The sequence below is a fragment of the Monodelphis domestica genome, chromosome 5 (genome assembly GCF_027887165.1).
Source record: "Monodelphis domestica isolate mMonDom1 chromosome 5, mMonDom1.pri, whole genome shotgun sequence".
Taxonomy (NCBI): domain Eukaryota; kingdom Metazoa; phylum Chordata; class Mammalia; order Didelphimorphia; family Didelphidae; genus Monodelphis; species Monodelphis domestica.
The window spans coordinates 147,986,746-148,009,434 of NC_077231.1; the positions used below are offsets into that span (position 1 = coordinate 147,986,746).

Here is a 22,689-nt window from a genome sequence, read left to right on the forward strand (position 1 = left end):
TATTGTCTTACATTGCACAACTACTGCTCTCCAAAGTGGAGTCATGCCCAATAGCTTAGTTCATTTTTCAAAACCTCTTTGCCCCCAGCAGATGTCATCAGCTTTTTGTTGTGTAATATCTTCTGTAGTTTCTCCTAACTGCCAGCAGAGGTCCAAGGTGGAACTTTTAAACAGGTGTATTTTGATCAGGCAAGACCCCCCAAATCCTCTCTGTCAAAGCAAATCTGTTTAGTCTATGTACATCAGCTTCATCATCAAGGGAGAAAATTCAGAAGTTCTCTTAATCAGACAGAAGACTCATTCCAACCTGCCTCAAGATTCTAGTGATTTAAGACCACAATGGGGCATTATACCTGCAAAATGCAAATTCAGATTTAGTGACTTCCAATCTTGTCATAAGAACACAGGATTTCAGCAGACTATAGTGATCCATGAATATGATGCAGAAGACATTTATAACAATATTATCATAAATTATAAAGACCATATGAATTGGGGAGTCATAGATTTAGGAATGGGGTGTCAGAAGCTATCTACACCAACATCTCATGAGGAAATTAAGACTTTGAAAGGTGAAATAACTTACTTAAAATTACATGGGTAACTATAAATAGCAGCCAGGACTCAAAACTACATTCTTTAACACTAAATCTAGAGTTCGTACACACTATACTGTGTCTTTCTCCTTCTGATACCTGAAAGAAGCCACTTTCAACCAAGGGAATATTCCTCCTTTTTTCAGGAGACAAAGAATCTCAGTGACCCCAACTAGTTCTTTTCAATATTTGTTTTAAGGTCTTTCTATTGCTTCAATCCACCCTTTTATAGATAAAGTCACAGGAAAACATGTATCCTCTTATTCCTTCTCCTCCTCTCCTCTGATTCCTCAACCCTATACAATTCAGTTTCTAACCATGCTACTCAATTGAAAAGTACTTCAAAGTTATAATAGGTATCATTTATATACCTTAAGGTTTGCAAAGGTTTTAAACATAATATCTTGTTTTATCCTCATAACAACCCTCTGAAGTAGGTGCTATATCACCCCAATTTTACATATGAGGAAACTGAGGCTGAAAAAGGTTTAGATGACTTACTTAAGATCACATCATGTCAGAGGGAGGATTTGAATTCAGGTCTCCCTTGACTCCATGTCTACAACCTAATTCACCAAGTTCAGCTCTTGTTTTTTGGTTCTTTTTTTAAAAATAGGTATTCTTATTATCATGCAAAACACACTTCTACATTGTTCATTGTTGTAAGAGCACATTCATACAAAACAAAAAAAACCCAAATAAGACTGTAAATACACTAATGTGAAAGACAGCATGCTTTGATCAACATCCACCCAACTCCAATACTTCTTTCTCTGGAGGTGGATAGCATTCCCCATCATAAGTCTTTCAGGATTGCCCCAGATCATTGCATTGCTGAGAATAGCCAAGTTTTCACAGTTGATCATCATACAATATTGCTATTACCATGAACAATGTTCTCCCAGTTCTTACTTTGCTCTGCAACAATTCATGCAGATCTTTTCAGCTTTTTCTAGTCATCCTGCTTATCATTTCTTATAGCACAATAGTATTCTATCACCAACTTGTACCACTATTTGTTTGATCATTCCTCATCTGATGGACATCCCCTTAATTTCCAATTCTTTGGCACCACAAAAAAAGCTGCTATAAATATTTTTGTACAAGTAGGTTCTTTCTCATTCTTTTAAAAATCTTTTTTGGGACACAGATCTAGTAGTGGTATTACACGATCAAGGGGTATGCACCATTTTATAGCTTTTGGGGCATAATTCCAAATTGCTATCCAGAATGGTTGGATCAATTCACAACTCCACCAACAATGCATTAGTATCCCGATTTTGCCACATCCTCTCCAACATTTATCACTTTCCTTTACTGTCATATTGGCCAATCTGATAGGTCTGAGGTGGTACCTCAGGTTTGTTTTAATTTTGAGTAGTATCTTAATGCTAGTACAAGTTAAAGGTTTGAATTTCAGGGGGTAATGGATTAAATTAAAGGTCAGTGAATTGACATGATCATACTTTAGTAAGATTAATTTAGCTGTAGTATGTACACAACTTTAACCATCCTTTCTTAGGATGACAAAATACTACCGTCAGGTCCTATTCCTATCCTCTCTTCCTACTTGTGCTCCAAGAGAACATATTTAACTTCCTAATGCACAGTTCTGTAACTGCAATACTCAAAAATCTCCAATGGCTTCTTTGTCTATTAAAGGAGCTCATATTCTTTTATTTGACATTCAAAGACTTTTGTGATTCTTTCCCCCTTCTTTAATATCCCAAGCCTCCCACCTAAATTATTGAGTCTGCATTTAATCTGTTATTCATTTAGACCAAACCATTTGATTTCTTCTGGTGGAAGCAGAAAAGGATTTTTTTTTAATTTAGAATATTTTTGCATGGTTATGTGATTCATAATTTTCCCACCCCTTTTTCCCTCCCCCCTCCTGGAGCTGACAAGCAATTCCACTGGGTTATGCATGTATCATTGTTTAAAATCTATTTCCATGTTATTCATATTTGTAATAGAGTGATCTTTTAACATCAAAACCCTAATCATATCCCCATTGAACTATGTGATCGATCATATGTTCAGAAAAGGATTTCTTGTCTTACTAACAAATAACTACTGTAACCATTTAAAATATCAACACAGAAATACACTTGTCTAGACAAAAAGTAACACTTGTATTTGAAATGAGAGAAATTTGCCACAGGCCAAACTGTAGAGATGTGTGAAGTAGTTCATCTCACAAAATACTAGTTCGTTTTAGTGTTGAAATTCTGTGATTCTATAACTTCAGTAGCTTAACAGATCCAAAAGATGAAGCAATGAGGCTAACACCTCAGGAAGCTCTGGGTTCTTCAGACAATAGTTGTCATTCCCTTACCCCTTCTGTTAATGAAATCTTGACTAAAAAAGGCAGAATAGGAGAATGTTTTTCCTGCCTAAGCTACTGCTTTGATATGGGTGGGATTTTGATCCAGGCTTCTTTTACCAAGAGATTTGATGAGTTTTTTAAAGGTGAACAATATAAATACACTTTGGAGTATGGGTGTTGGGGAAAAGGGACACTAGAATAAACTCATGGTTGCCTAAAAGGCAGAGGAATGGAAGAAGTAGATCCTCCTGGTGTGAACTGGCTAATTCATTGCTATCAACTTTACTGAAAAGATTTAAGGCACACTGCCCTAGTTCTAGCTGTGTGACCCTGGGCAACTCACTTAACCCCAATTGCCTAGCTCTTACTGCTCTTCTCCCTGATACTTAGAATCCATTCTAAGATAGAAGATAAGGGCTTTAAAAAAAATTATACACTGCCCTAGACAAATCAGCTGTGTAGTTCATAGATTTCTATACTACTATAGTCCTCTTATAAATTTTTATTTTACTTTTTTGTTGATCCCTTCTCTTTAGTCTTGCTACCTCCGTTTTCTTCCCTTTCATTACCTAATCATGTAGCATGGTAGAAAGAGCACTGGTTATAAACTCAGAGGATGTGGAGTTTAAATATTGTCTCTGATGTTTGCTTGCTGCTTGCCCTTCTATTATTCAGTTATCTCCCTCAGGCTCAAGTTTCTTCAGCTGTAAAAGGAGAACTGTTACATGAGATGACATCTAGATCTATGATCCAGATTGAATTTCCAAAAGGAAAAAAAAATCACTTTTTAGTCATCATCCTACATCATCCCTTCCTTTTTCTTTCTCAATTGTCTCAACACAAATAATGACATCTATGTCAAAAAGTTTGTAAGACCTTAATATATATTATCTCATTTGAAACTCACCTTGTGAAGTTGTTTTAAATCATCATTATTCCCATTTTACATATGAAAAAAATTAGTATGAAGGCTTACTGCCTTGCTGAAGGTCGCACAACTAAGGTCTGAAGCTCTTTTGGGAATCAAGGTCTTCCAGAATCCAAGTCCAGCCCCTCTATCCACGACCCTCTAGTTACCTCACCTACCCTTCTTCTCGCATTCTTTCCCTTTTCTCTTAGGGAAGATTTTGGGTAATGCGGAGAAGATTATGGCAGAAGATTTGTAGGTTTTGGTTTGGGGCTGAAGAAGTTGGGGGATTTGGGAAGGAAAGGAGTGGGAAGCGCTTGTTCCACCGGCTCCGGAGTGGAGGCCTTATAAGAGAGGTTTATTTTGCAGTTATATAAGTAAACCAATCATTCCTGCCAGCACAAGATCCGCCCCCTCCTTTCAAGCTTCTGCCAGCTCTTTGCCCCTCTGGGGGCGTGCCTTCTCCGCGGGGCTGGTCTCTGATTAGCCAATCAGGCAGGGGGGCGTTGTCCATGGGCCGGGCCGGGGGCGGAGCTTCTTGGCTCAGGTCTTGCACATTGGGCAGCGCCATCCCAATCCTGGGGGTCCGGAACCGCCACTAGTTCCATCCTTCTTCCTCCAGACCAGGCTGGAGTATCGGGGCCATGGCCTACTCAGTCACCGCTGCTGCCGCCGTCGCGAGGCGGAACCTCGAGTGGATTCCTCGGCAGCTTCTCCGCCGCGGCTACCAGACGGAAAGAGGGGTCTACGGCTACCGGCCGAAGCAGCGGGAGAACGGGGAGCCCAGGGGAGGCACGGCACGCTCGGCAGGTCTCTGGAGACTGAAGCCGGGAGGGGAGAAGGGAGTGAGTGGGGCCAGCGGCTGCTGTGGGATTTGCCTGCCGGCGGCCGCCTGCCTTCCTGTTTGTCTCGGCTCTGGTGGAGTGGCCTCAGAGCGGAGCGAGGTCCAGCGATGCCTGCCGTACCGCCTTCTCTCTGGCTCCGTCCTCTTCTCCTGTCGGAATCTGGCGTAGTCTCAGGCTGGTGCGCGGGTGCAGACAGGCCCACATTGTCTCACCCCCCCCCCCCAACCCCCTGCGGAAGGGTCGGGGGAAGCATCTTAGCTGGGAAGAGTCGGGGGTGGGGCGGAGCATTTTAGCTGGGAAAGCAACTGAGGGAAGGGAGACCTAAACCGAAAGGGAAGACCAGGTTTTGGGGCTCCTCAAGGCCAGAGGAAAAGACTTAAGTTCCCCAAGATTTTGGGTTCCAAGACCTTGGGAAGGTAGGACTAGAGGTAGGGGGAGCATTAAGTTCTCAAGGGCATGGACAGTAAGGTTGTGTGCCTTGATAATGAATTCGAAACTCAAGAGAAGGGTGTGATTTACTGGAAGGATTTGGAGTCAAAAGACACCATGCATTCAAATTATGGGTCCCTTACTAATGGATCCTTAGGCAAATCACTTGACTTTTCTGAGCCTCGGTTTCCTCATATGTAAAATGAGGGATTTGGAATAAAAGACCTCTAGCATCTCTTCCTCCTCCAATGAGTTTTGGACTTGGAGTCAGGAAGAACAAGGTTCAAACACTGCCTTAGACACCTATTAGTAGTGTGACACTGGGCAAGTCACTTAACTTCTGTCTGCCTCAGTTTCTTTATCTTTAAAACGAGGATAAATATAGCACATAGCCTAAATGGTTGTTGTGAGATACAAATGAAAGCACATGGGTAAAGAACTTTGTTAACCTTTAAACACTATACAAACAGTTATTATTAACTCCAAACCTAATCTCAGATTACAAGTGATGTAAATTTTCTTCTTTCAGTGTTTTAAACCCACATTTCAGGCAGTTTTGGCAAATTTGGGTTCACTGAAGAAACTTGTTCTCTGTTCCAGACCCTCCATTCTCTATTTTTGGATTTGTGTCTTCTAGTGTCCCAAAAGGCTTAATTCGGTTTTTAGTTTCCACAGCATTATATATATATATATATATATATATATATATATATATATAACATATCTATGTGTATTTATATATGCATATCATGTTATTTGGAGCAGAAAGGGATGCTAAACAACATCTATTCCAAACTGTATGTACAAAAACTCCTTCCACTGATGTAGATTGGCAACTTGCCTGTAATGTATAATTTTAAGGAGTAGCTTGGATTAAGTGATTTAAGTTTAGCAGGAGAAAGTATTTGAATCCAGGTCTTTCTGATTCCAAGGATACCTTTCTATCTTCTGCCTTAAGTCTTACATGTATTTTTGTCTTTATTTTGTAGGTGATGTGGAATATTTTAAGATTTTGGGGCCAAGGAATGATCTGATTTGATCTTTAAATTAGGAGGATTAATTTAGCAGCTATATTAGGATCATGGGTTGGAGCAAAGGGTAGTAGGACAGGTCTAAGACCAAAGGTTGCAAAACCAATTAGTAATAGAGATAAAAGAGTTTTTCAGGACAAGAGATAGATGCATGAATTATAAAATATATGAACTTTCCAATTTTGGTATAATAGCTTAATTAATCAACTTGCATTTCATAATGTGTGCCAGGTTCTGGAGATACAAATTTAAAATTCCTATCCTCAAGGAGCTTAAGTTTTATTGTAGATTTGTTAAGGAAACAATGTCAACAAACTTTTAACAAATACCTGCTATGTACCAGGAATTGATTGGGCTAAGACTTAGCTGCTAAGTACTGGAGATACAAAGAAAAGAAGATAGTCTTTGCTCTTAAGGAGTTCACAGTCTAATGGGCAAAACAACTATGTACAAACAAGATGCATTCAAGATAAATTGGAGATAATCTCTGAAGGAAAGTATTAAGATTAAGAAGAAAGGGGGAAAGCCTCTTGCAGAAGGTAGGCTTAAAGTTGAGGCTTGAAGGAAGCTGAGGCAGAGAGGAGGGGTAGATGAGAGAAAATATTTCAGGCATGCAGAATAGTGAGTAAAAATGCCTAGAGTCAGGAGACAGTGTGTCTTGTGCAAGGGACAGCAAGGTGGCCAGTGTCACTGGATCATTGAGAATATAAAGAGGAATAAAGTGTAAGAAGACTAGAAAGTTAGGAAGGAGCCAGCTTATGGAGGGCATTCAAAGTCACTCAGAAGATTTCATATTTCATCCTAGAGGTAATAAGGAGCTTCTGGAGTTGATTAAATAATGGTTGCCAAGGTCAGACTTATACTTCAGAGGTATCAATTTTATAGCCAAGTGGAAGAATAGGCTAGAATGTAGAGAGAGGAGTCCAACCAGCAGTTATTGCAGAAGTCCAGGTATGAGATGATAAAGGCCTGCTACCAGAGGGGTGGCAGCATCAGAGGAGGGGGAGGGCATGAAATATTACAAAGGTAGAAAGGATAAGACTGACCAATAAAAACAAATACAACATAAAAACGTGCTAATTTGTGGTGGGTATGAATAGCTGAGAGGAATTAGAAAGGACCTTTTGAAGAAGATGGTATTTGAGTTGAACCTTGAAGGGAGTTAGGGGTTCTTTCTAAGGTAGAGGGACAGTCTATACATAGTCATGGCGTTAGTAAATGGCATAAAGGTGTAGGGAATATCAAGTAGACCAGTTTAGCTGGATTTTAGAGTTTAATAAGGAGAATAAATGCACCATCATCCTGGAAAGACAGATGGGATCCATACTGTAAAGATCTTTATCAAACAGAGGAGACAGTGGGGGCCACTGAAACTTCTTGGGCAAGGGAATGACACGATCAGATCTGCACATTAGGAATATCTGTTTGGCAGTTGTTTGAATGGATTGGGGAGGAGAAAGACTGGATGCGACAGAAACAATGACGTGGCCTTTGCAGAACTCTCCATGAGAACTGAGGGCTGGACTAAACGGACTGTGGTATAATTAGAGAGAAGAGGACCAAGAGTTCCTAAGGAGACAGATTCTTGATAAGTTATTGGATATGGAGGCAGAAGGAAGAATAAGAGTGGAGAATGATTCCTAGATTAAAATCCGATTGATTGGGGACAGCTTGGTGGCTTGATGGATTGAGAACCAGGCCTAGAATATGGGAGGTCCTGGGTTCAAGTTTGACCTTGGACACTTCCTAGTTATGTGATCTTGGACAAGTCACAATCTTTTTCTTCACCTCCTTCTTCCTTGCTTTGTGAAGTTATCATAGTTGCAACTGAAACTGATACAATACCAGTAGGGAAAAAAAAAATTCCCAGAACACACCATGCTAGGGCCACTTTTGGAAGAAAGAAGAAAGACAAAATATACACAAATGTGGGAGTGATTCCAAATGCATTGATCCTGACCAACAAGATAAACAAGTTTAACTATTGACAAGAGACAGAAGGCCAGGTCAAATAATAAATTGTTTTTCACTGCTAAATGAGAACAGCAGAAGTGTAGAAATGAAAAAGGAACTGAAGATATAAGCTGCAAGACCTTTCTAGTAGTGAAATTAAGTCCTTGAGATTTTCCCATTTGATGGCTTGAATCTTTCAGGAGAACTGAGGCCAAATCATTCGAGGAGGAAAAAACAAAGCAAAAATACTTATCAGGACATGTAATATATTCCTTTGATAATAACCATTCCCTAGTTATAATAGTTATTTCCTATTCATCATTATTACTAAGAGACTAGAATAGTGATCCTTCTACATTCATTGCTATTATAAATGAATATTTATTGTTATGAATTTGTCATCTCTCTTGAATAGATTGCCTCCTTCCTAATTATACATTTCCTCTATATCGTTTATATCATTTTTTACAAGTCATTGTTAGGAATATTCTACACCCAACTTGCATTTCTTTCCATTGCTCTTTGAGTCAATTGTGATATTGATTTTTTTTCAGAGATTGGGGAGTTCCATGATTTGATGTCATAGAGCATTATTGAGAAAATAGTTATGTTAAAAAGAGAAGTGTTTGTGTTGGGAAGCAGCTGTGGATTTTGAAAGAGCTATAGGATATAGCCTGCTTTGGAAATTAAGGAGGTGCCTATTAATTGAGGAATAGCTGAACAAGTTAGGGCATATAAATGTGGTGGAATGTTATTTTGCTGTAAGTAATGATGAAGGGGAAGGTTTCAGAGGAATATGGAAAGACTTGTATGAACTGATGCAGAAGGTAGTGAGCAGAATCAGAACATTAGAATGTAAACTATCTGAGAACAGAGACACCATTTCTTTTGTATTTGTGTCTCTGGTATACAAATAGACTTAAATTATTTATTTATTTTCAGTATATTCTGCAATTTTTCAGTTATTTGACAATAATTCTCTGTTTTTAGTTATCTTGGAAATTGGTCCCAATTTGCTTTCAAAACTATGTCACCCCCAGGAAAGATTTCTTCTGTGCATACCTGGTTTGTTTTATCCCTGTCTTAGAATTAATACTATGTACTGGTTCTAAGGCAGAACAGTAAAGGCTAGGCAATGGGGGTTAAGTGACTTGCCCAAGGCTACCCAGGAAGTATCTGAGTTTAGATTTGGACCCAGGACCTCCTGTGTCTGGTCCTGGCTTTCAATCCACTGAACTACCTAGCTGTCCCTTATCATTTTTTTAAAAATATGATTAACTCTGAGTTATCCATCTAACTGGATGCCATAATCTTGACAACAGGAATTTGACATTTTTTTTCCTCTATAGATTATTGGGCCAAATTCTCATGAATGATCATTGATTCAGTTGATAATTACTGTTCATATGCATTTCTTATTATGAAAATTATTTATTCATATCAAAGTGGTTTCTCTAGTCAACTAATTTACTATGAAAGTGAGGGATGGGAATCCCTATTTTCTCTATAAGGCAAAGGCAGCCAAAGGCAACTGCCTAACTATTCTTTCCATCTTCTCTTTGGACTAGGCCCCTCAATGGCCCCCTAAATCACCCTATCCTTTGCCTCCACTGGAAGCTGGGCTGTTTCCATTCTTACAATCCTCTAGAACTGAAACAAAGAAAATATGTTATGCCAATTCCCTTTAACTCTTGGTTAACAGACTTTTGTCAAAAATAGCTAATGCAAAATATTTTTTACATACCAAGCAATTTCTATTCTTATTTTTATTCTAGTTGTATTAATTTTTATTTGTGTTGAAGCTTTTTAATTTTTTTCTAGTCATAATAGTTGATTTATCTTTTGTGATTTTCATTTTTAATTTGATTATGAATTCTCTTCCTACCAATAAATTAAAAAGGTATCTCTTTCATCTTCTAATATTCTTATGCTATCCTGATATGGTACAATTGAAAAATGCTGAATATGGAGCCACAGTCAAGTCCTGGCTCTGTCATTTTACTACCTGTAAGACCCTGGGAAAAATACTTAACTTTTCTGGGCTTAACTTTTCCTCATCTTTAAAATGAGGACATTTGACTTGTTGACCTCTTTAGGTCCCTTCTGGCTCTAAATCTACATCTCTCTGATTTTAAGACAATAAAGACCAATATGAAATAATACAAAGTGAATATAACAGAACTAAAATAAAAATTTATATGCTAGCTACAACTAAATAGAAGGTATATATATATATGCATACATATATATACATACCTAATTATAAGTCTGACTGTAAAACAGGTAACTGATAAGTTGTAGACATTTACAATGAAATATGTTATCAAATATAATCAGCTATAAATTGTTTTTACTCGATTTTGTTGATTTAAAAGTTCAAAAAAATTTAAGAATTTTTTTCATATTTTCTCTTTCTTACATTACCAAAATTATCCCAACTATTTCTTCCACTTTCTCATCCATTACCTGAGAGTCATTCAATATGACAAATGGCATTTTTCAGAGGGGAAAACAACACAACTGATCAATATATCAAAAAGTCTGAAAACATGTGCAAGATGGGATGCCTTTGGATATCTTACTTCCATGAAGAAATAATTGAGGGTGGCTTCTCACATCTCTTCATTTGAGTCCTATCATTTTGTTACACTTGCTTTTGACTTTTTGGTATATAGTTTTCCCCCTTTTTATACTGTTATAGTTACTGTATATATTGTTTTCTTGCCTCTGCTTATTTCACTATGCATAAGTTCATATATATGAATCTTTCCATGCTTCTCTGTATTCATCACACATAAATTCTTACAGCAGAGTAATATTACATTACTTTCATGTACCACAATTTGTTTAGCCATTCCCCAAATGATAGGAGTCTACATTGTTTCTAATTCTGATCTATTACAAAAAGTGCTACATAAATATTTTGGAGTGTATGGCAACTTTAAAAGAAAAAATACAGGGAAATATTCTTCTGAGCAAAACTGACTTTATTGTGAAGGAGCAAATCACAAAAATCAGTGGTCTGCTGACATACTCAGCCTGGTCTGAGACCCTGAGTTTATCAACTGACTGGTATTTATAATTTATGCAAATGAGCTAGATTATACAAATTCAGTTTAGAGGTAGTTTGCCTAGCAGGGATCTTTTTTGCGGGGGGGGGGGGGGGGGGGGGGGGGGAGGTTGGGCTTCCCTAGGAGTCTGGGGACCCTCCCTGAGGTCTGCCTCTTGGAAGATAAACCCTTATCAGAGAAATTTTGGTTTGGGGTTTTGTTTTTGTTTTTTTGCCATCCAACAACTTCCTTTCTTATACTAGGTGCTTTAATTATTTCTATGTAGAAACTTTTCAGTTTCAAGTAATCAAAGTTATCTATTTTTATCTTTGGTAATTGCCTCCAACTTTTGTTTGATAAAGAATATATATCTCTTAGGATAGGTAGATGGCTCAGTGGATTGAAAGCCAGGCTTAGAGAAGGGAGATCCTAGATTCAGATTTGGCCTTAAACACTTTTTAGGTGTGTGACCCTAGGCAAGTCACTTAATCCCCATTGCTTGGTCTTTATCGCTCTTCTGCCTTGAAGCCAATACACAGTATTGATTCTAAGACAGAAGATAAAAGTTTTTAAGATAAGAGAAAAGAAAAGGAAAAAAATGTTTATTCTCCTGTCCATGGCTGTGAATTTTTCTATTTCTCTTTTAGTTTTATTTAATAACATGATGTTTGATGTAAGGATCATAAATCCATTTAGAAAACATTATAGAATGTTATATAAGGAATTTGAAATTATTTCCTTTAAAATTTATTCACAGAATTTATTTCCAGATATCTCAGCTATTCCCTCCCTTTTCCACACCATAGAGGGCATCATCTGGCAAGCTGATATGTATATATAGATTATGTCTTTCATATTTCCATTTTTTCAGTTCATTCTCTGGAGGTAAACATTCAGAAGTAATTCTTCAAGTAGTTAATCTGTAGTTATATGTAATGTTTCCTTGTTTCTACTTGTTTCTTCACTATTTCAAGTAGTTCCTTCCAAGTTTTTCTTTAAAATTAAACTCCTCATTATTTCTTACAGCACAGTAGTATTCAATCACAATTATGTACCATAATTTTTAACCATTTTCCAATTAATGAACATTCTCTTGGTTTCCAATAAAATATTTTTTCCTAAAAATTCTGTTCATCCTTTCAAGCAAGGTGCTAAAGTCTTGAGATGGCCCATTCATAAAGATTTCCCTCTAGTAATTTCTCCCTTTCATGAATCATGAAGCAGATCATCTCTCTATTCTGTTCCTTTTTCTTGACCCTTTCCTCTTGTATATTATTCTTGAACTGGATCATGCATACAAGTTAATGTCTGAAAAGCTCTATAAGTTTTAATAAATCTGGGTCCATGTCTCATGCTTTATTTTATAGTGTTACATATAATATACATATATATATTTGACTAAAAGATCATCAAAGAATTATTTCTATAGGACATCCACTGAAAATGTTTATTACATACTAATTTTACCTTCATACTAATACATGCAGAGTGCCAAAATTAACATCTCATTTATAATGTTATTGTGTTTTCTCTGAGTGTCAGATAGTTCATGTCATTATTTTGCTAATAAATATAATATGATATGACATATGCCACATTATATTACAAATATCATTACATATCGCATCATGTCATATGTCACATGTAGTTAGGACACAGAATGAAGGTCATGGTTTCACTGGCCTTTCTTTCTTTCATGGACAAAACCTCATTCTTGCCAGCTATTTTTTTTAACCCTTACTTTCCATCTTAAAATCAATACTGTGTATTGGTTCCAAGGCAGAAGAGTGGTAAGGGCTAGACAATGGGGGTCAAGTGACTTGCCCAGGGTCACAGAGCTAGGAAGTGTCTGAGACCAGATCTGAACCTAGGACCTCCCATCTCTAGGCCCGGCTCTCAATCCACTGAGACACCCAGCATTATTTTTCTTTAGTCATGAAAGGGATCTTATTGGGAAAATGTTAAGTGATCGATTATTAGTAATGGAAAAGTGACTTCCATTAATATGCTACTGGAATAATTTATGCTGACAACAAATAAAGGTTTTCACAAAAGTTCACAGACAAAAGGTGTTGCAATAGTCTTAAGATTTAGTTGGAACTGCATATATAAGATATATTAAATGGTGTGTATGTGTGTGTAGGATAGTATATTAGAGGAAAGAGGTAAAATTATGTTTGCAGTCATATTCTTATTGCCCTTAACTCTAACTCTTTCTATGTCATTCCCTTTTTATATATTAATAACTATTGAAATTAATTCTGAAAATTTGCCTTGCATCACGGCTTTTAATTAGTTCCAAAATTTGTCTTGACTTAAAAAAAAAAGATAATGACTTCACTTACAGCAGCCTCTTACATAGTGGTATTTTCACTGGTTAAACTTTGATCTGTAAAAGTAATGGACCTCGTGTACTTTAGCTTTTAGTGAACCTAATTTTCAAATAGACTTTGATATATTAAGAACTTCCAATTTAGAATGGCAGTGGAAAGGGAGTATGGATTAACTTTTACAGCATTTATCAAACAGGTTGGAGATCCTTTATAGGTTAAAAATTAGTTAAGAGGTAGTTAGGGGACCAGAACAAAATAGGTAGAAGTAGTTGTGGTAACTGCTTTTAAAGGAAAGTCTGAGTGTGTGTGAATGGGGCATAGGGGGTGGGGTAGGTGGGAGGTAGTAATGTGTACAATGTGGAAGAAAAGAGGCATTTTTTGTGGCCAATGCTTTTTAGTATCCCAGGATAAAAGCTTGATAATGATTTTCCTAAAATGTGGCAATGCAAATCACAAATATTAACTTTTTTTTGAAAATAAAACTCTAAGAATCATGCTTTTATATTCTTTTTTAGACTTTATTATTTTTAATCTCTCCCTTACCCTGTTTGTAGATTCTGATTTTCCTGGGCTATTAAAATAGCCTCTTAATTGGTCTGACTCCAGTCTCTTCTTTCTAAACCTTCCATTCAGCAGCCCAATCAGTCTTCCAGAAGCACCAGTTTGACTATGTCATTGCCATGCTGGGAAGCATTCAGAAACTCCCTAGTCTGCTCTCTGTTGTCTCTGGCCTATATTCCTAGACTTATTAACTGTTACTCCCTTTCCTCTGTATTCTAGACAGATTGTCCAGCTTACTCATGTATAATATTTCATTTCCCAACTTGGTCTTGGCCTTTGCACTGACTATCTCCCATGATTCCTCACTTCTGCTTCTCAGAATCCCTAACTTCTTTCCAAGGTGTGCTCAAGTGCTGAGCTTCTACTAGGGGTCTTTTCCAATTTCCTAGCTTTTAGTACTTTTTGTTACTACATATTACAAAATAATATTAGAATGACATTCTTATGTCCTTGGCAAAAACTGGATCAGAAAACCATAGCAGTTAATTTTGAAACAGTGCATTTCACTAAATTCTCTTTCTCCCTTCCCAAAGACTTAGCCATTTTCTTTGAGTTTTTGAGGAGAAAGTAGCCTGTTTGAGATTAGTACTAGTATGCTCACTGGAGAAATGGAAAGAGTCCTTCACTTCACTGAATCACTTAAAATCAATACCCTCTTTCTTGATAAATCATCTGAATTAGGGTAACAGTCAGACTAAGGGAAGGAATAAGTCTTTTATTTTACCAGGTAATGAAATACCTATTGAATTCACCTTTGAACTTCTGGAAAGGACATTCATTAAGGGGACTGAGTGATTTTAGGGAAATGATTTTGCAAAGATATTTGGAAAATTAAGAAAATTGTTCTGTGTGATAAAGCAAAATTATAATCAAGTTTTCACCTGGGCTCAGTAACTGTATTCTGTCTGTTGTGGAAGTTTGGGAAAACTAAAAACTGGAACTCTAAAATGGCTTTATTCAAAAGATTTCCAAGGACATGTGTTGACTGGTAATTTGAACCTTTCTCTAAACAGAAAAAAAAAAAGCTTAGATTTAGAATAATCTAAATCCATTCTGAAAATGGCTAGAAAAAGCTTCTAGAAGAAAAGAGGGTGCAAAGTGGTGCAGTGGATCGAGTATTTCAATGTGTAGTCAGAAAATTTTAAGTTTAGATTCAGTCTCAGATATTCTCAGATATTTACCAGCTATGTGCCTTGGACAAGTCATTTATAACCTCTTTCTATTTCACTTTCCTAAACTTAGAATGGTGATAATAACTGCATCTATTTTCTCAGGTTGTTATGGGAATCAAATTAAATAATGTTTGTAAAGTGCTTAGCCCTACTTGGTAAACAGTAGATGCTTAATAAATGCTTATCTCCTCCCTTTCCTCATGCTTAAAAGTCAGTTTTCTTCCATACCTTGTATAGTGTTTAGAAATGAATTTTGTGGCTCTGTCTTCCAGATTGAGGACAGGAATTATTTTTGACTTTGCATATATCCAATTCTAGTGTATTTGGCACATAGCAAATACACAATAAATGATTGCTTTATTGACTAGTTAGCACTTCTTCCTCTTTCCTTTATTTTTTCTCAATCTTAGAAGTGACATTAAAACAAAAACTTTACCCCGTTCCCATTACTTTAGGCTATTGCAGCTTAGTAGTCAGTGTAATTGATTAAGTGTTTTGAGAGACAGCAGGGCAAAGTAGCTAGAGAGCTGGCCTTAGAGTCAGGAAAATCTGAGCTTAATTTCTGTCTCTGACACATACTGGGCAAATCATTTAACCTTTCAGTATTGCAGGCATCTGTGATTCCAATTTAGAAACTGTTACTTGGAGGGAGGGCATTTCCATATCAGTGGTTTCCTATAACAACTAAATCATGATAAAGGAAAAAAGCCTAGTCATGAGGAAAATTGTAAAAGAAATTGTTAATGGAAAATAAGCGAGGGCCATTGTCTTGATTGTAAATCAGTTGATAATTATTTTTAATTTTTCTCTCATTTTAATAACAATTTTTCACATAAGTTTTTCCAAAGTTTTATGATTCATATTGTCTCCCTCCCTTCTTCCCTTCCCTCTTCCCAGAGCTGACAAGCAATTCAATCTTGGCTATACATGTATTATCATGCAAAATTTATTTCCATATTATTCATTTTTATCTGTGAATAATCTTATAAAACCAACCCCCCAAATCATCTACCCAAATAAACAGGTGATAAATCATATGCTTTCATCTGCATTTCTACTCCAACAGTTCTTTCTCTGGAGGTGCATAACATTTTTTTCATAAGTTCCTCAGAAGTCCTAGATCATTGAATTGCTGTTAGTAAAAAGACTATCACATTTGATCATCTTAAAATATTTCAGTGATTGTGTATAACGTTCTCCTGGTTTTGCTTATTTTAACTCTGCCTCAGTTCACATAGGTCTTTCCAGTTCATTCTGAAATCATCCTGTTCTTCTTTCATTGGAGCACAATAATATTCCATCACCATCATACACCACAATTTGTTCATCAGCCATTCCCCAATCAAGGGATATATCTTTAGTTTCCAATTTTTTGCCACCACAAAAAAGCATAGGTATAAATATTTTTGTACAAACAGGTCCTTTTCCATTTTTTTTTATCTCTTTGGAATACAAACCCAGTAGTGTTATTACTGGATCAAAAAGTACGCATTCTTTTGTAGTCTTTTGGGCATAATTCCAAATTGCCTTCCAAAATGGTCAAATCAATTTACAACTTCCACCAGTAATGCATTAGTGTCCCAATTTTGCCACATTCCCTCTGATATTTATTATTTTCCTATATTGTCTTATTGGCTAATCTGGTAGGTATGAAGTTGTTTTAATTTGTATTTCACTAAGAGAGACTTAGGACATTTTTTTTCATATGATTATTGATAGCTTTGATTTCTTCTTCATCTGAAAACTGCCTATTCATATCCTATGACCATTAATCAATTGGGGAATGACTTGGACTCTTATAAATTTGACTTAGTTCTTGATATATTGGAGAAATGAGAACTTCATCAGAAAAATTGGTTATAAAATTTTCCCCAGTTTGTTGCTTTCCTTCTAATCTTGGTTGCATTGGTTTTGTTTATACAAAACCTTTTCAATTTAATATAATCAAAATGATTCATTTTAAATTTTATAAAATTCTCTGTCTCTTGTGTGATGAATTCTTCCCTTCCCCATAGATCTGACAGGCAAATTATTCTGCATTCCCTTAATTTACTTATAATATTACTCCATATGTTTAAATCATATAGCCATTTTGACTTTATCTTGGTAAGGGTGTGAGATATTAATCTAAACCTAATTTTTTCTGTTTTCCAATTTTTCCAGCAGTTTTTGTCACATAATGAGTCCTTAACCCAAAAGCTGGGATCTTTGGGTATATCAAACACTAGATTGCTGAGGTCATTTACCTTAGTCTATTCCATTGATCCAACCCTTCTGTTACTTAGCCAGTACCAGATTGCTTTGATGATCACTGCTTTATAGTACAGTTTAAGATCTGGTACTGCTGATAATTATTTTTAAAAAGTAAATTTTATTGCTTATCTTTTTATATCTCCAAAATGTCTCCCAGTATCTCTCCCTTTCTCATAAGTTGTTCTGTGGTGGTTGTTATTTTTAATTTACATTGTTATAGTTATTATTTACATGTACTTCTGTCCTCTGTATTCATTATATTAGTCATATATGTATCTTTCCATGTTTCTTGGATTTATAATATTTTGTAATTTCTTTCCATGGTATTGTACATTTTTCCTTTATTCTATAATGTGATAGAATATAGTTACAGAGCTCAGATGAAAAATTACATTACATTGATGTACCATAATTTGTTTAAACATTCCCACTTTATGATTATCTACTTTGTTTCCAGTTTCTTTTACCACAAAAATGCTATTATAAGCATTTTAGTCAAATGGAAACTTTTCTTACTAATCATCTCCTACTATATGCCTAAGAATAAAATCTTTGGTTCAAAGACTGTGGAAATTTTAGTTGTTTGATTTGCATAATTCCAAATGGCTTTCCAAAATTGTTGTGTTGCTTCACAACTCTACTAACAATGTACCTATCTTCCTACAAGCCCTCCAAATTGACTCTTCCTATACTTTTAGCATCTTTGCCAATTTGCTAGATGAAAGGTGAAAGCTTAGGATTGTTTTGATTTGAGTATTTCTGTAATTGATTATTTGGAACATTCTTTTATTAATAGTTTGCAATTCTTTTGAGAACTGTTAGTTCATATTCTTTGACCATTTATTAAGATTGTGGTTAACTTTTAAGGGTCTTAATATTTGCATATAATGCTGCATCCTCTGCTTTTAGATCATTTTTAATAATCCCTTTTTTCTTCCTGTTAGTTGATCATGGTCTTGCCCGTTTGGTCACAGCATACTGTGAACATGGTCATAAAGCTGCCAAAATCAATCCCCTCTTTGCTGGTCAAGCTGTTATGGAGAATGTACCTGAAATCCAAACTCTTGTTGAGACTCTTCAGGGACCTTTTAATACTACAGGTAAAAACTTAGTAGCATTGGATCATTCCACAATGTTTCAGTTTCTGTGTACAATGGTCTCGTGGTTCTGCTCATTTCACTCTGCACCTATTCATGGAGGTCTTTTCAGTTCATATTGAAGTCAAGCAGTTCATTATTTCTTATAGCACAGTAGTATTCCATCACCATAATATACAACAATTTGTTCAGCCATTCCCCAATTGAGGAATACCCCCTTATTTTCCAATTTTTTGCCACCACAAAAAGCGCAGCTATCAATATTTTTGGCCATAATAGATTTGTAATGAAACTAATTTTTATGATCTTTTGAAGTTATTTAATAGCAGAGGAATAGAAATAGATGGTGGCAGGGCCCCAGAGTTAATGACTGGCCAGGTAGAATGGTGGTAGAGAAGTGGCCAAGGAATTTAAGGGATGGAAGAACAGAGAGGGTTAGAGGTCAAGGAGATAATGAAGAAAGAATGATTTACGGAGAGTAATGTTACAAAAATAACTCTATGGTACCCAAGGGGTCAGCAGTTTATAAATAGGGATCCTTTGATCTAAAACATATAAAGAACAGATATATAGGTATCCCTTCTGTATCATAACTTTTCTCATCACAGTTTTAATATATCACTGATTGGCATGAGAAGCTAAATGGGAATTTTGGGGGTGTTTTGCAGAAGTTGTAGATGACACAGAAAAAGTTTTAAAACTTAGAAATGCTAAAATATATGTATAGTATTGTATAATATCAACATATTTTATCTTTTAATGCCATAAATGTACACAATTTCTTTTTAAAAGTTAAAATAAAGTTTACAAAAAGAACATGAAAGCCAGAAGATGACATACAAAGACTAGAAATGTAGAGATGTCTTAACATTGACCTACATACAGCCTATGACCAAATACTTAACCTTAATTTTATAATAAGATTCTATAAACAACCCATAAAAAGAAAAAAAAATTTAGACTTCTAAGAAAGAAGGGTCCAAAATTTTATGCAGTTTTGCCTCTTATCCCTGAAACATGGAAGGGATACTCTAAACATATTTGGTCAATATCAGGGTTTAATAATTGAGTTAATATTGATATGTATGGATTTGTGTTACTCAGTAAGAAGTTGTAGTTGATTAAAAGTTTACATATAGAAGAGATAGTAAATCATCCCATAAATATGTGCACAGTATTACTAGCAATTTTTAAAATGTAAATTAAGGCAAGTTTACCAAAATTTATAAACCCCAACAATTTAGGAAGATGTTAAATGTAACAAATTGACATAATGGAATATTATGGAGCTTGTGTAAACAATTTGTATGGATTATGTCAGGGACTGGTCAATTATATATACACACTGACTACAAAATTAACAAAGATTGAAAAGATTTGGGTTGGTATAATCCATTGGATTTTTTCCCTACAGTTCCTTAAATTAATTTAAAAATTACATTGTAATAATGTTGCTCTGATATTCAAACACATATATCTCAAACCACATGTCCTTCAAGATGTACTTCTACAATAATAGAATTAGTTTTGTGGGCATTATGTTTTTGGGAGTTCCTGCTGAAGACAAAAGAAATTCTATGGGCTACTCTTACATTTTGGTGAGTTTTATCACTTTTTATTGTAGAACTTGAATTCTCTGTCTATGTGAAATTATAACTATTGAAAGGGAATGTAGAAATCTTAAGAATTAACAAAAAGATATTTGTCCTAGCACTGAATGTCAGCTTTCTTTTATCCCCATAACCTCTGACCTTTGTGTCCTCAGTTTCACAAAATTGGCATCTTTTAAATTGAATTCTCTTCAGTAAACATTTATTGAGCCCCTGCTATATTCTAGGCACTATGCTAAGCACTGGGGATTCAAATAAGAAACTTTTATCACTGTTTTTATAAAGTCTGAAGTGTTTTGAAAGTTTAAGAAAAGGTTAAATGAAAATCATTGTTATAGAATATATACTTTAATTTTTTAAAAAACTGATTATTCTTTGCCATTTTTGCCTTTGATTCCTGCTCTAGGATTACTAAGCATGGGGAAGGAGGAAGCCTCTCTGGAAGAGGTATTGGCTTACCTTAACCACATCTACTGTGGACAGATTTCTATGGAAACAATCCAGTTGCAGAGTCAGGAAGAGAAAGACTGGTTTGCAAGTAGATTTGAGGAATTAAAAAAGGAGACATTCACTACTGAAGAGAAAAAACATCTGTCCCGATTAATGCTAGAATCTCAGGTATAAAATGTTAGTGTGATAATTGTAGTATAAGATATCTATGGATATGTTAAAATAATATGGATCATTTAAGGCAGAAATATTTGTCTGATTAAATGGATTGAAGAGAGTAAATTAAGACCAGGTATTGATTTAACTCATAGTTTCTAATTTGCTTGTTTTTTATGTGTGGTATCTGTGTGTGTACACATACATGATTAGATGAATATGGTGGAAAGTAATAGAGGGAAGAGAAAAATACAGTTTACTAGAAGATATTTTAGATTTTAGAATTATTTTTTCCTGCCATAGCTACACTTTTCTTATGTTTTATTGATGCTCTTTAAAAAACATTACCATCATTTTCCATAATTCCCCCACCTTCCAACAGAACCTAATCTTGTAACAAAGAAGCATAGATAGGAAAAATGCATTGGCCATGAATGAAAATGTACACTTTGTTCCATAACCTACATCCATATTATCATTGCCAAGAGTTGGAAAGTATATCAAGTTCTGAATTTCAGGTTGTTCTTTATTAGCCATATTCTTTGTGAAATGTTAAATGGAAATGTTTTTCCCATTTAATTGTCAACCAAGAAATGCAGTTTATGACAGCTGTAAAGGAGAGAACTTTGGGATGAGAGTCAATACACAAGACAGTTTTTCTAGTACTTTGTAGTCTTTGAACTTGAAAGTACTTGTAGTACTTATAAGTACTTTGTACCTATTTTTCCTGCATCCAGGCTCCCCTCTCTACTTCATCTAACACAAAGCTGCCTGAATGATATTTTGATAATGATTTTTCTAAAGCACAGATCTGATCATGTCACTTCCATACTGAAGAAGTATCAGTGGCTCTCTGCTGCCTCTGGGTTAAAATATAAATTCCTCTGATATTTGAAGCCTTTCACAATCTGATTCCAGTTTATTTTTCCAGATCAATAACATGGTTCTCACCCTACACTCTATGTTGCATTCAAACCAATTTATTTGCTATTCTGCATATATGACATTATGCTCTTGTTTCTGTGTATACAATGTTCTTTTTCATCTCAGCCTATTAGAATCCCCATCCTCTTTCAAGATTCAGTTCAAGTGCTACTCTCTCAAGAAGACTTCCTTATTTCTTCTTCTTGTCAGTGTATCCATCACAATCACTGTGTTTGGGGATTTTAGAGCCTGTATTTATTTCTGTGAACATGTCTCATTTCAGGAAAATATGAGCTCCTTCAGGATATGGACTGTCTGATTTTTGTATTTGTATCCCTAGTGCTTGACATATAAAAGACGCCTAGTAAATGTTGATTATTATCTGTTCCTAACCAATTAGGAATTTCTTACCTGTAAAATGGGGATAATAACATTTAAGTTATCTAACTCATTGGATTTGTGAGGAAAACATATTTTCTACCTTAAAATGACTCCCCAAAGATAGTTTTGACAGTTTTCAGCTTTAATTGAATAGGATATGCATATAAGGTAGTAGATAACTGTAGAAGAATGAAACCTAAACTTGAGATATAGTTCTTGTCCTCAATAAGTTCAATTTGTGAGTCTTTGAATTGTGTAGATGCCTCAATGTTGCTAAAATAGCTAATCTTCTGTTTCCCAGGAGTTTGACCATTTTTTAGCCACCAAATTTGCCACAGTAAAGCGATATGGTGGTGAAGGTGCAGAAAGTATGATGGGTTTTTTCCATGAATTGTTAAAGATGGCAGCCTATAGTGGTGTGACAGATGTCATCATTGGGATGCCCCATCGAGGGAGACTTAATTTGTTGACTGGCCTTCTACAGTTCCCACCAGAGGTAAGATAGATACTCCTCATTTGTTTTGCTAACATTGGCTAATCTACCCTTCTTTCTCAGACTGAAATAACTGTGCTTTGCTTTGAAAATCCAAATAGGCATATGTAGTGAAAAAA

General features: G+C 35.7%; 1 protein-coding gene across 1 annotated transcript in view; it reads left to right on the forward strand.

Moving 5' to 3' along the window:
* Window positions 1-4,382: 4,382 nt before the first annotated feature.
* DHTKD1 (dehydrogenase E1 and transketolase domain containing 1) overlaps window positions 4,383-22,689 on the forward strand; it is a 57,802-nt gene continuing 39,495 nt past the window's right edge. Inside the window, exons 1-4 of the mRNA XM_001367853.2 lie at window positions 4,383-4,642; window positions 18,404-18,559; window positions 20,573-20,784; window positions 22,379-22,573. Coding sequence (XP_001367890.1) covers window positions 4,477-4,642; window positions 18,404-18,559; window positions 20,573-20,784; window positions 22,379-22,573 — 729 coding nt within the window. The 5' untranslated portion in view covers window positions 4,383-4,476. The remainder of the gene's footprint in view (window positions 4,643-18,403; window positions 18,560-20,572; window positions 20,785-22,378; window positions 22,574-22,689) is intronic.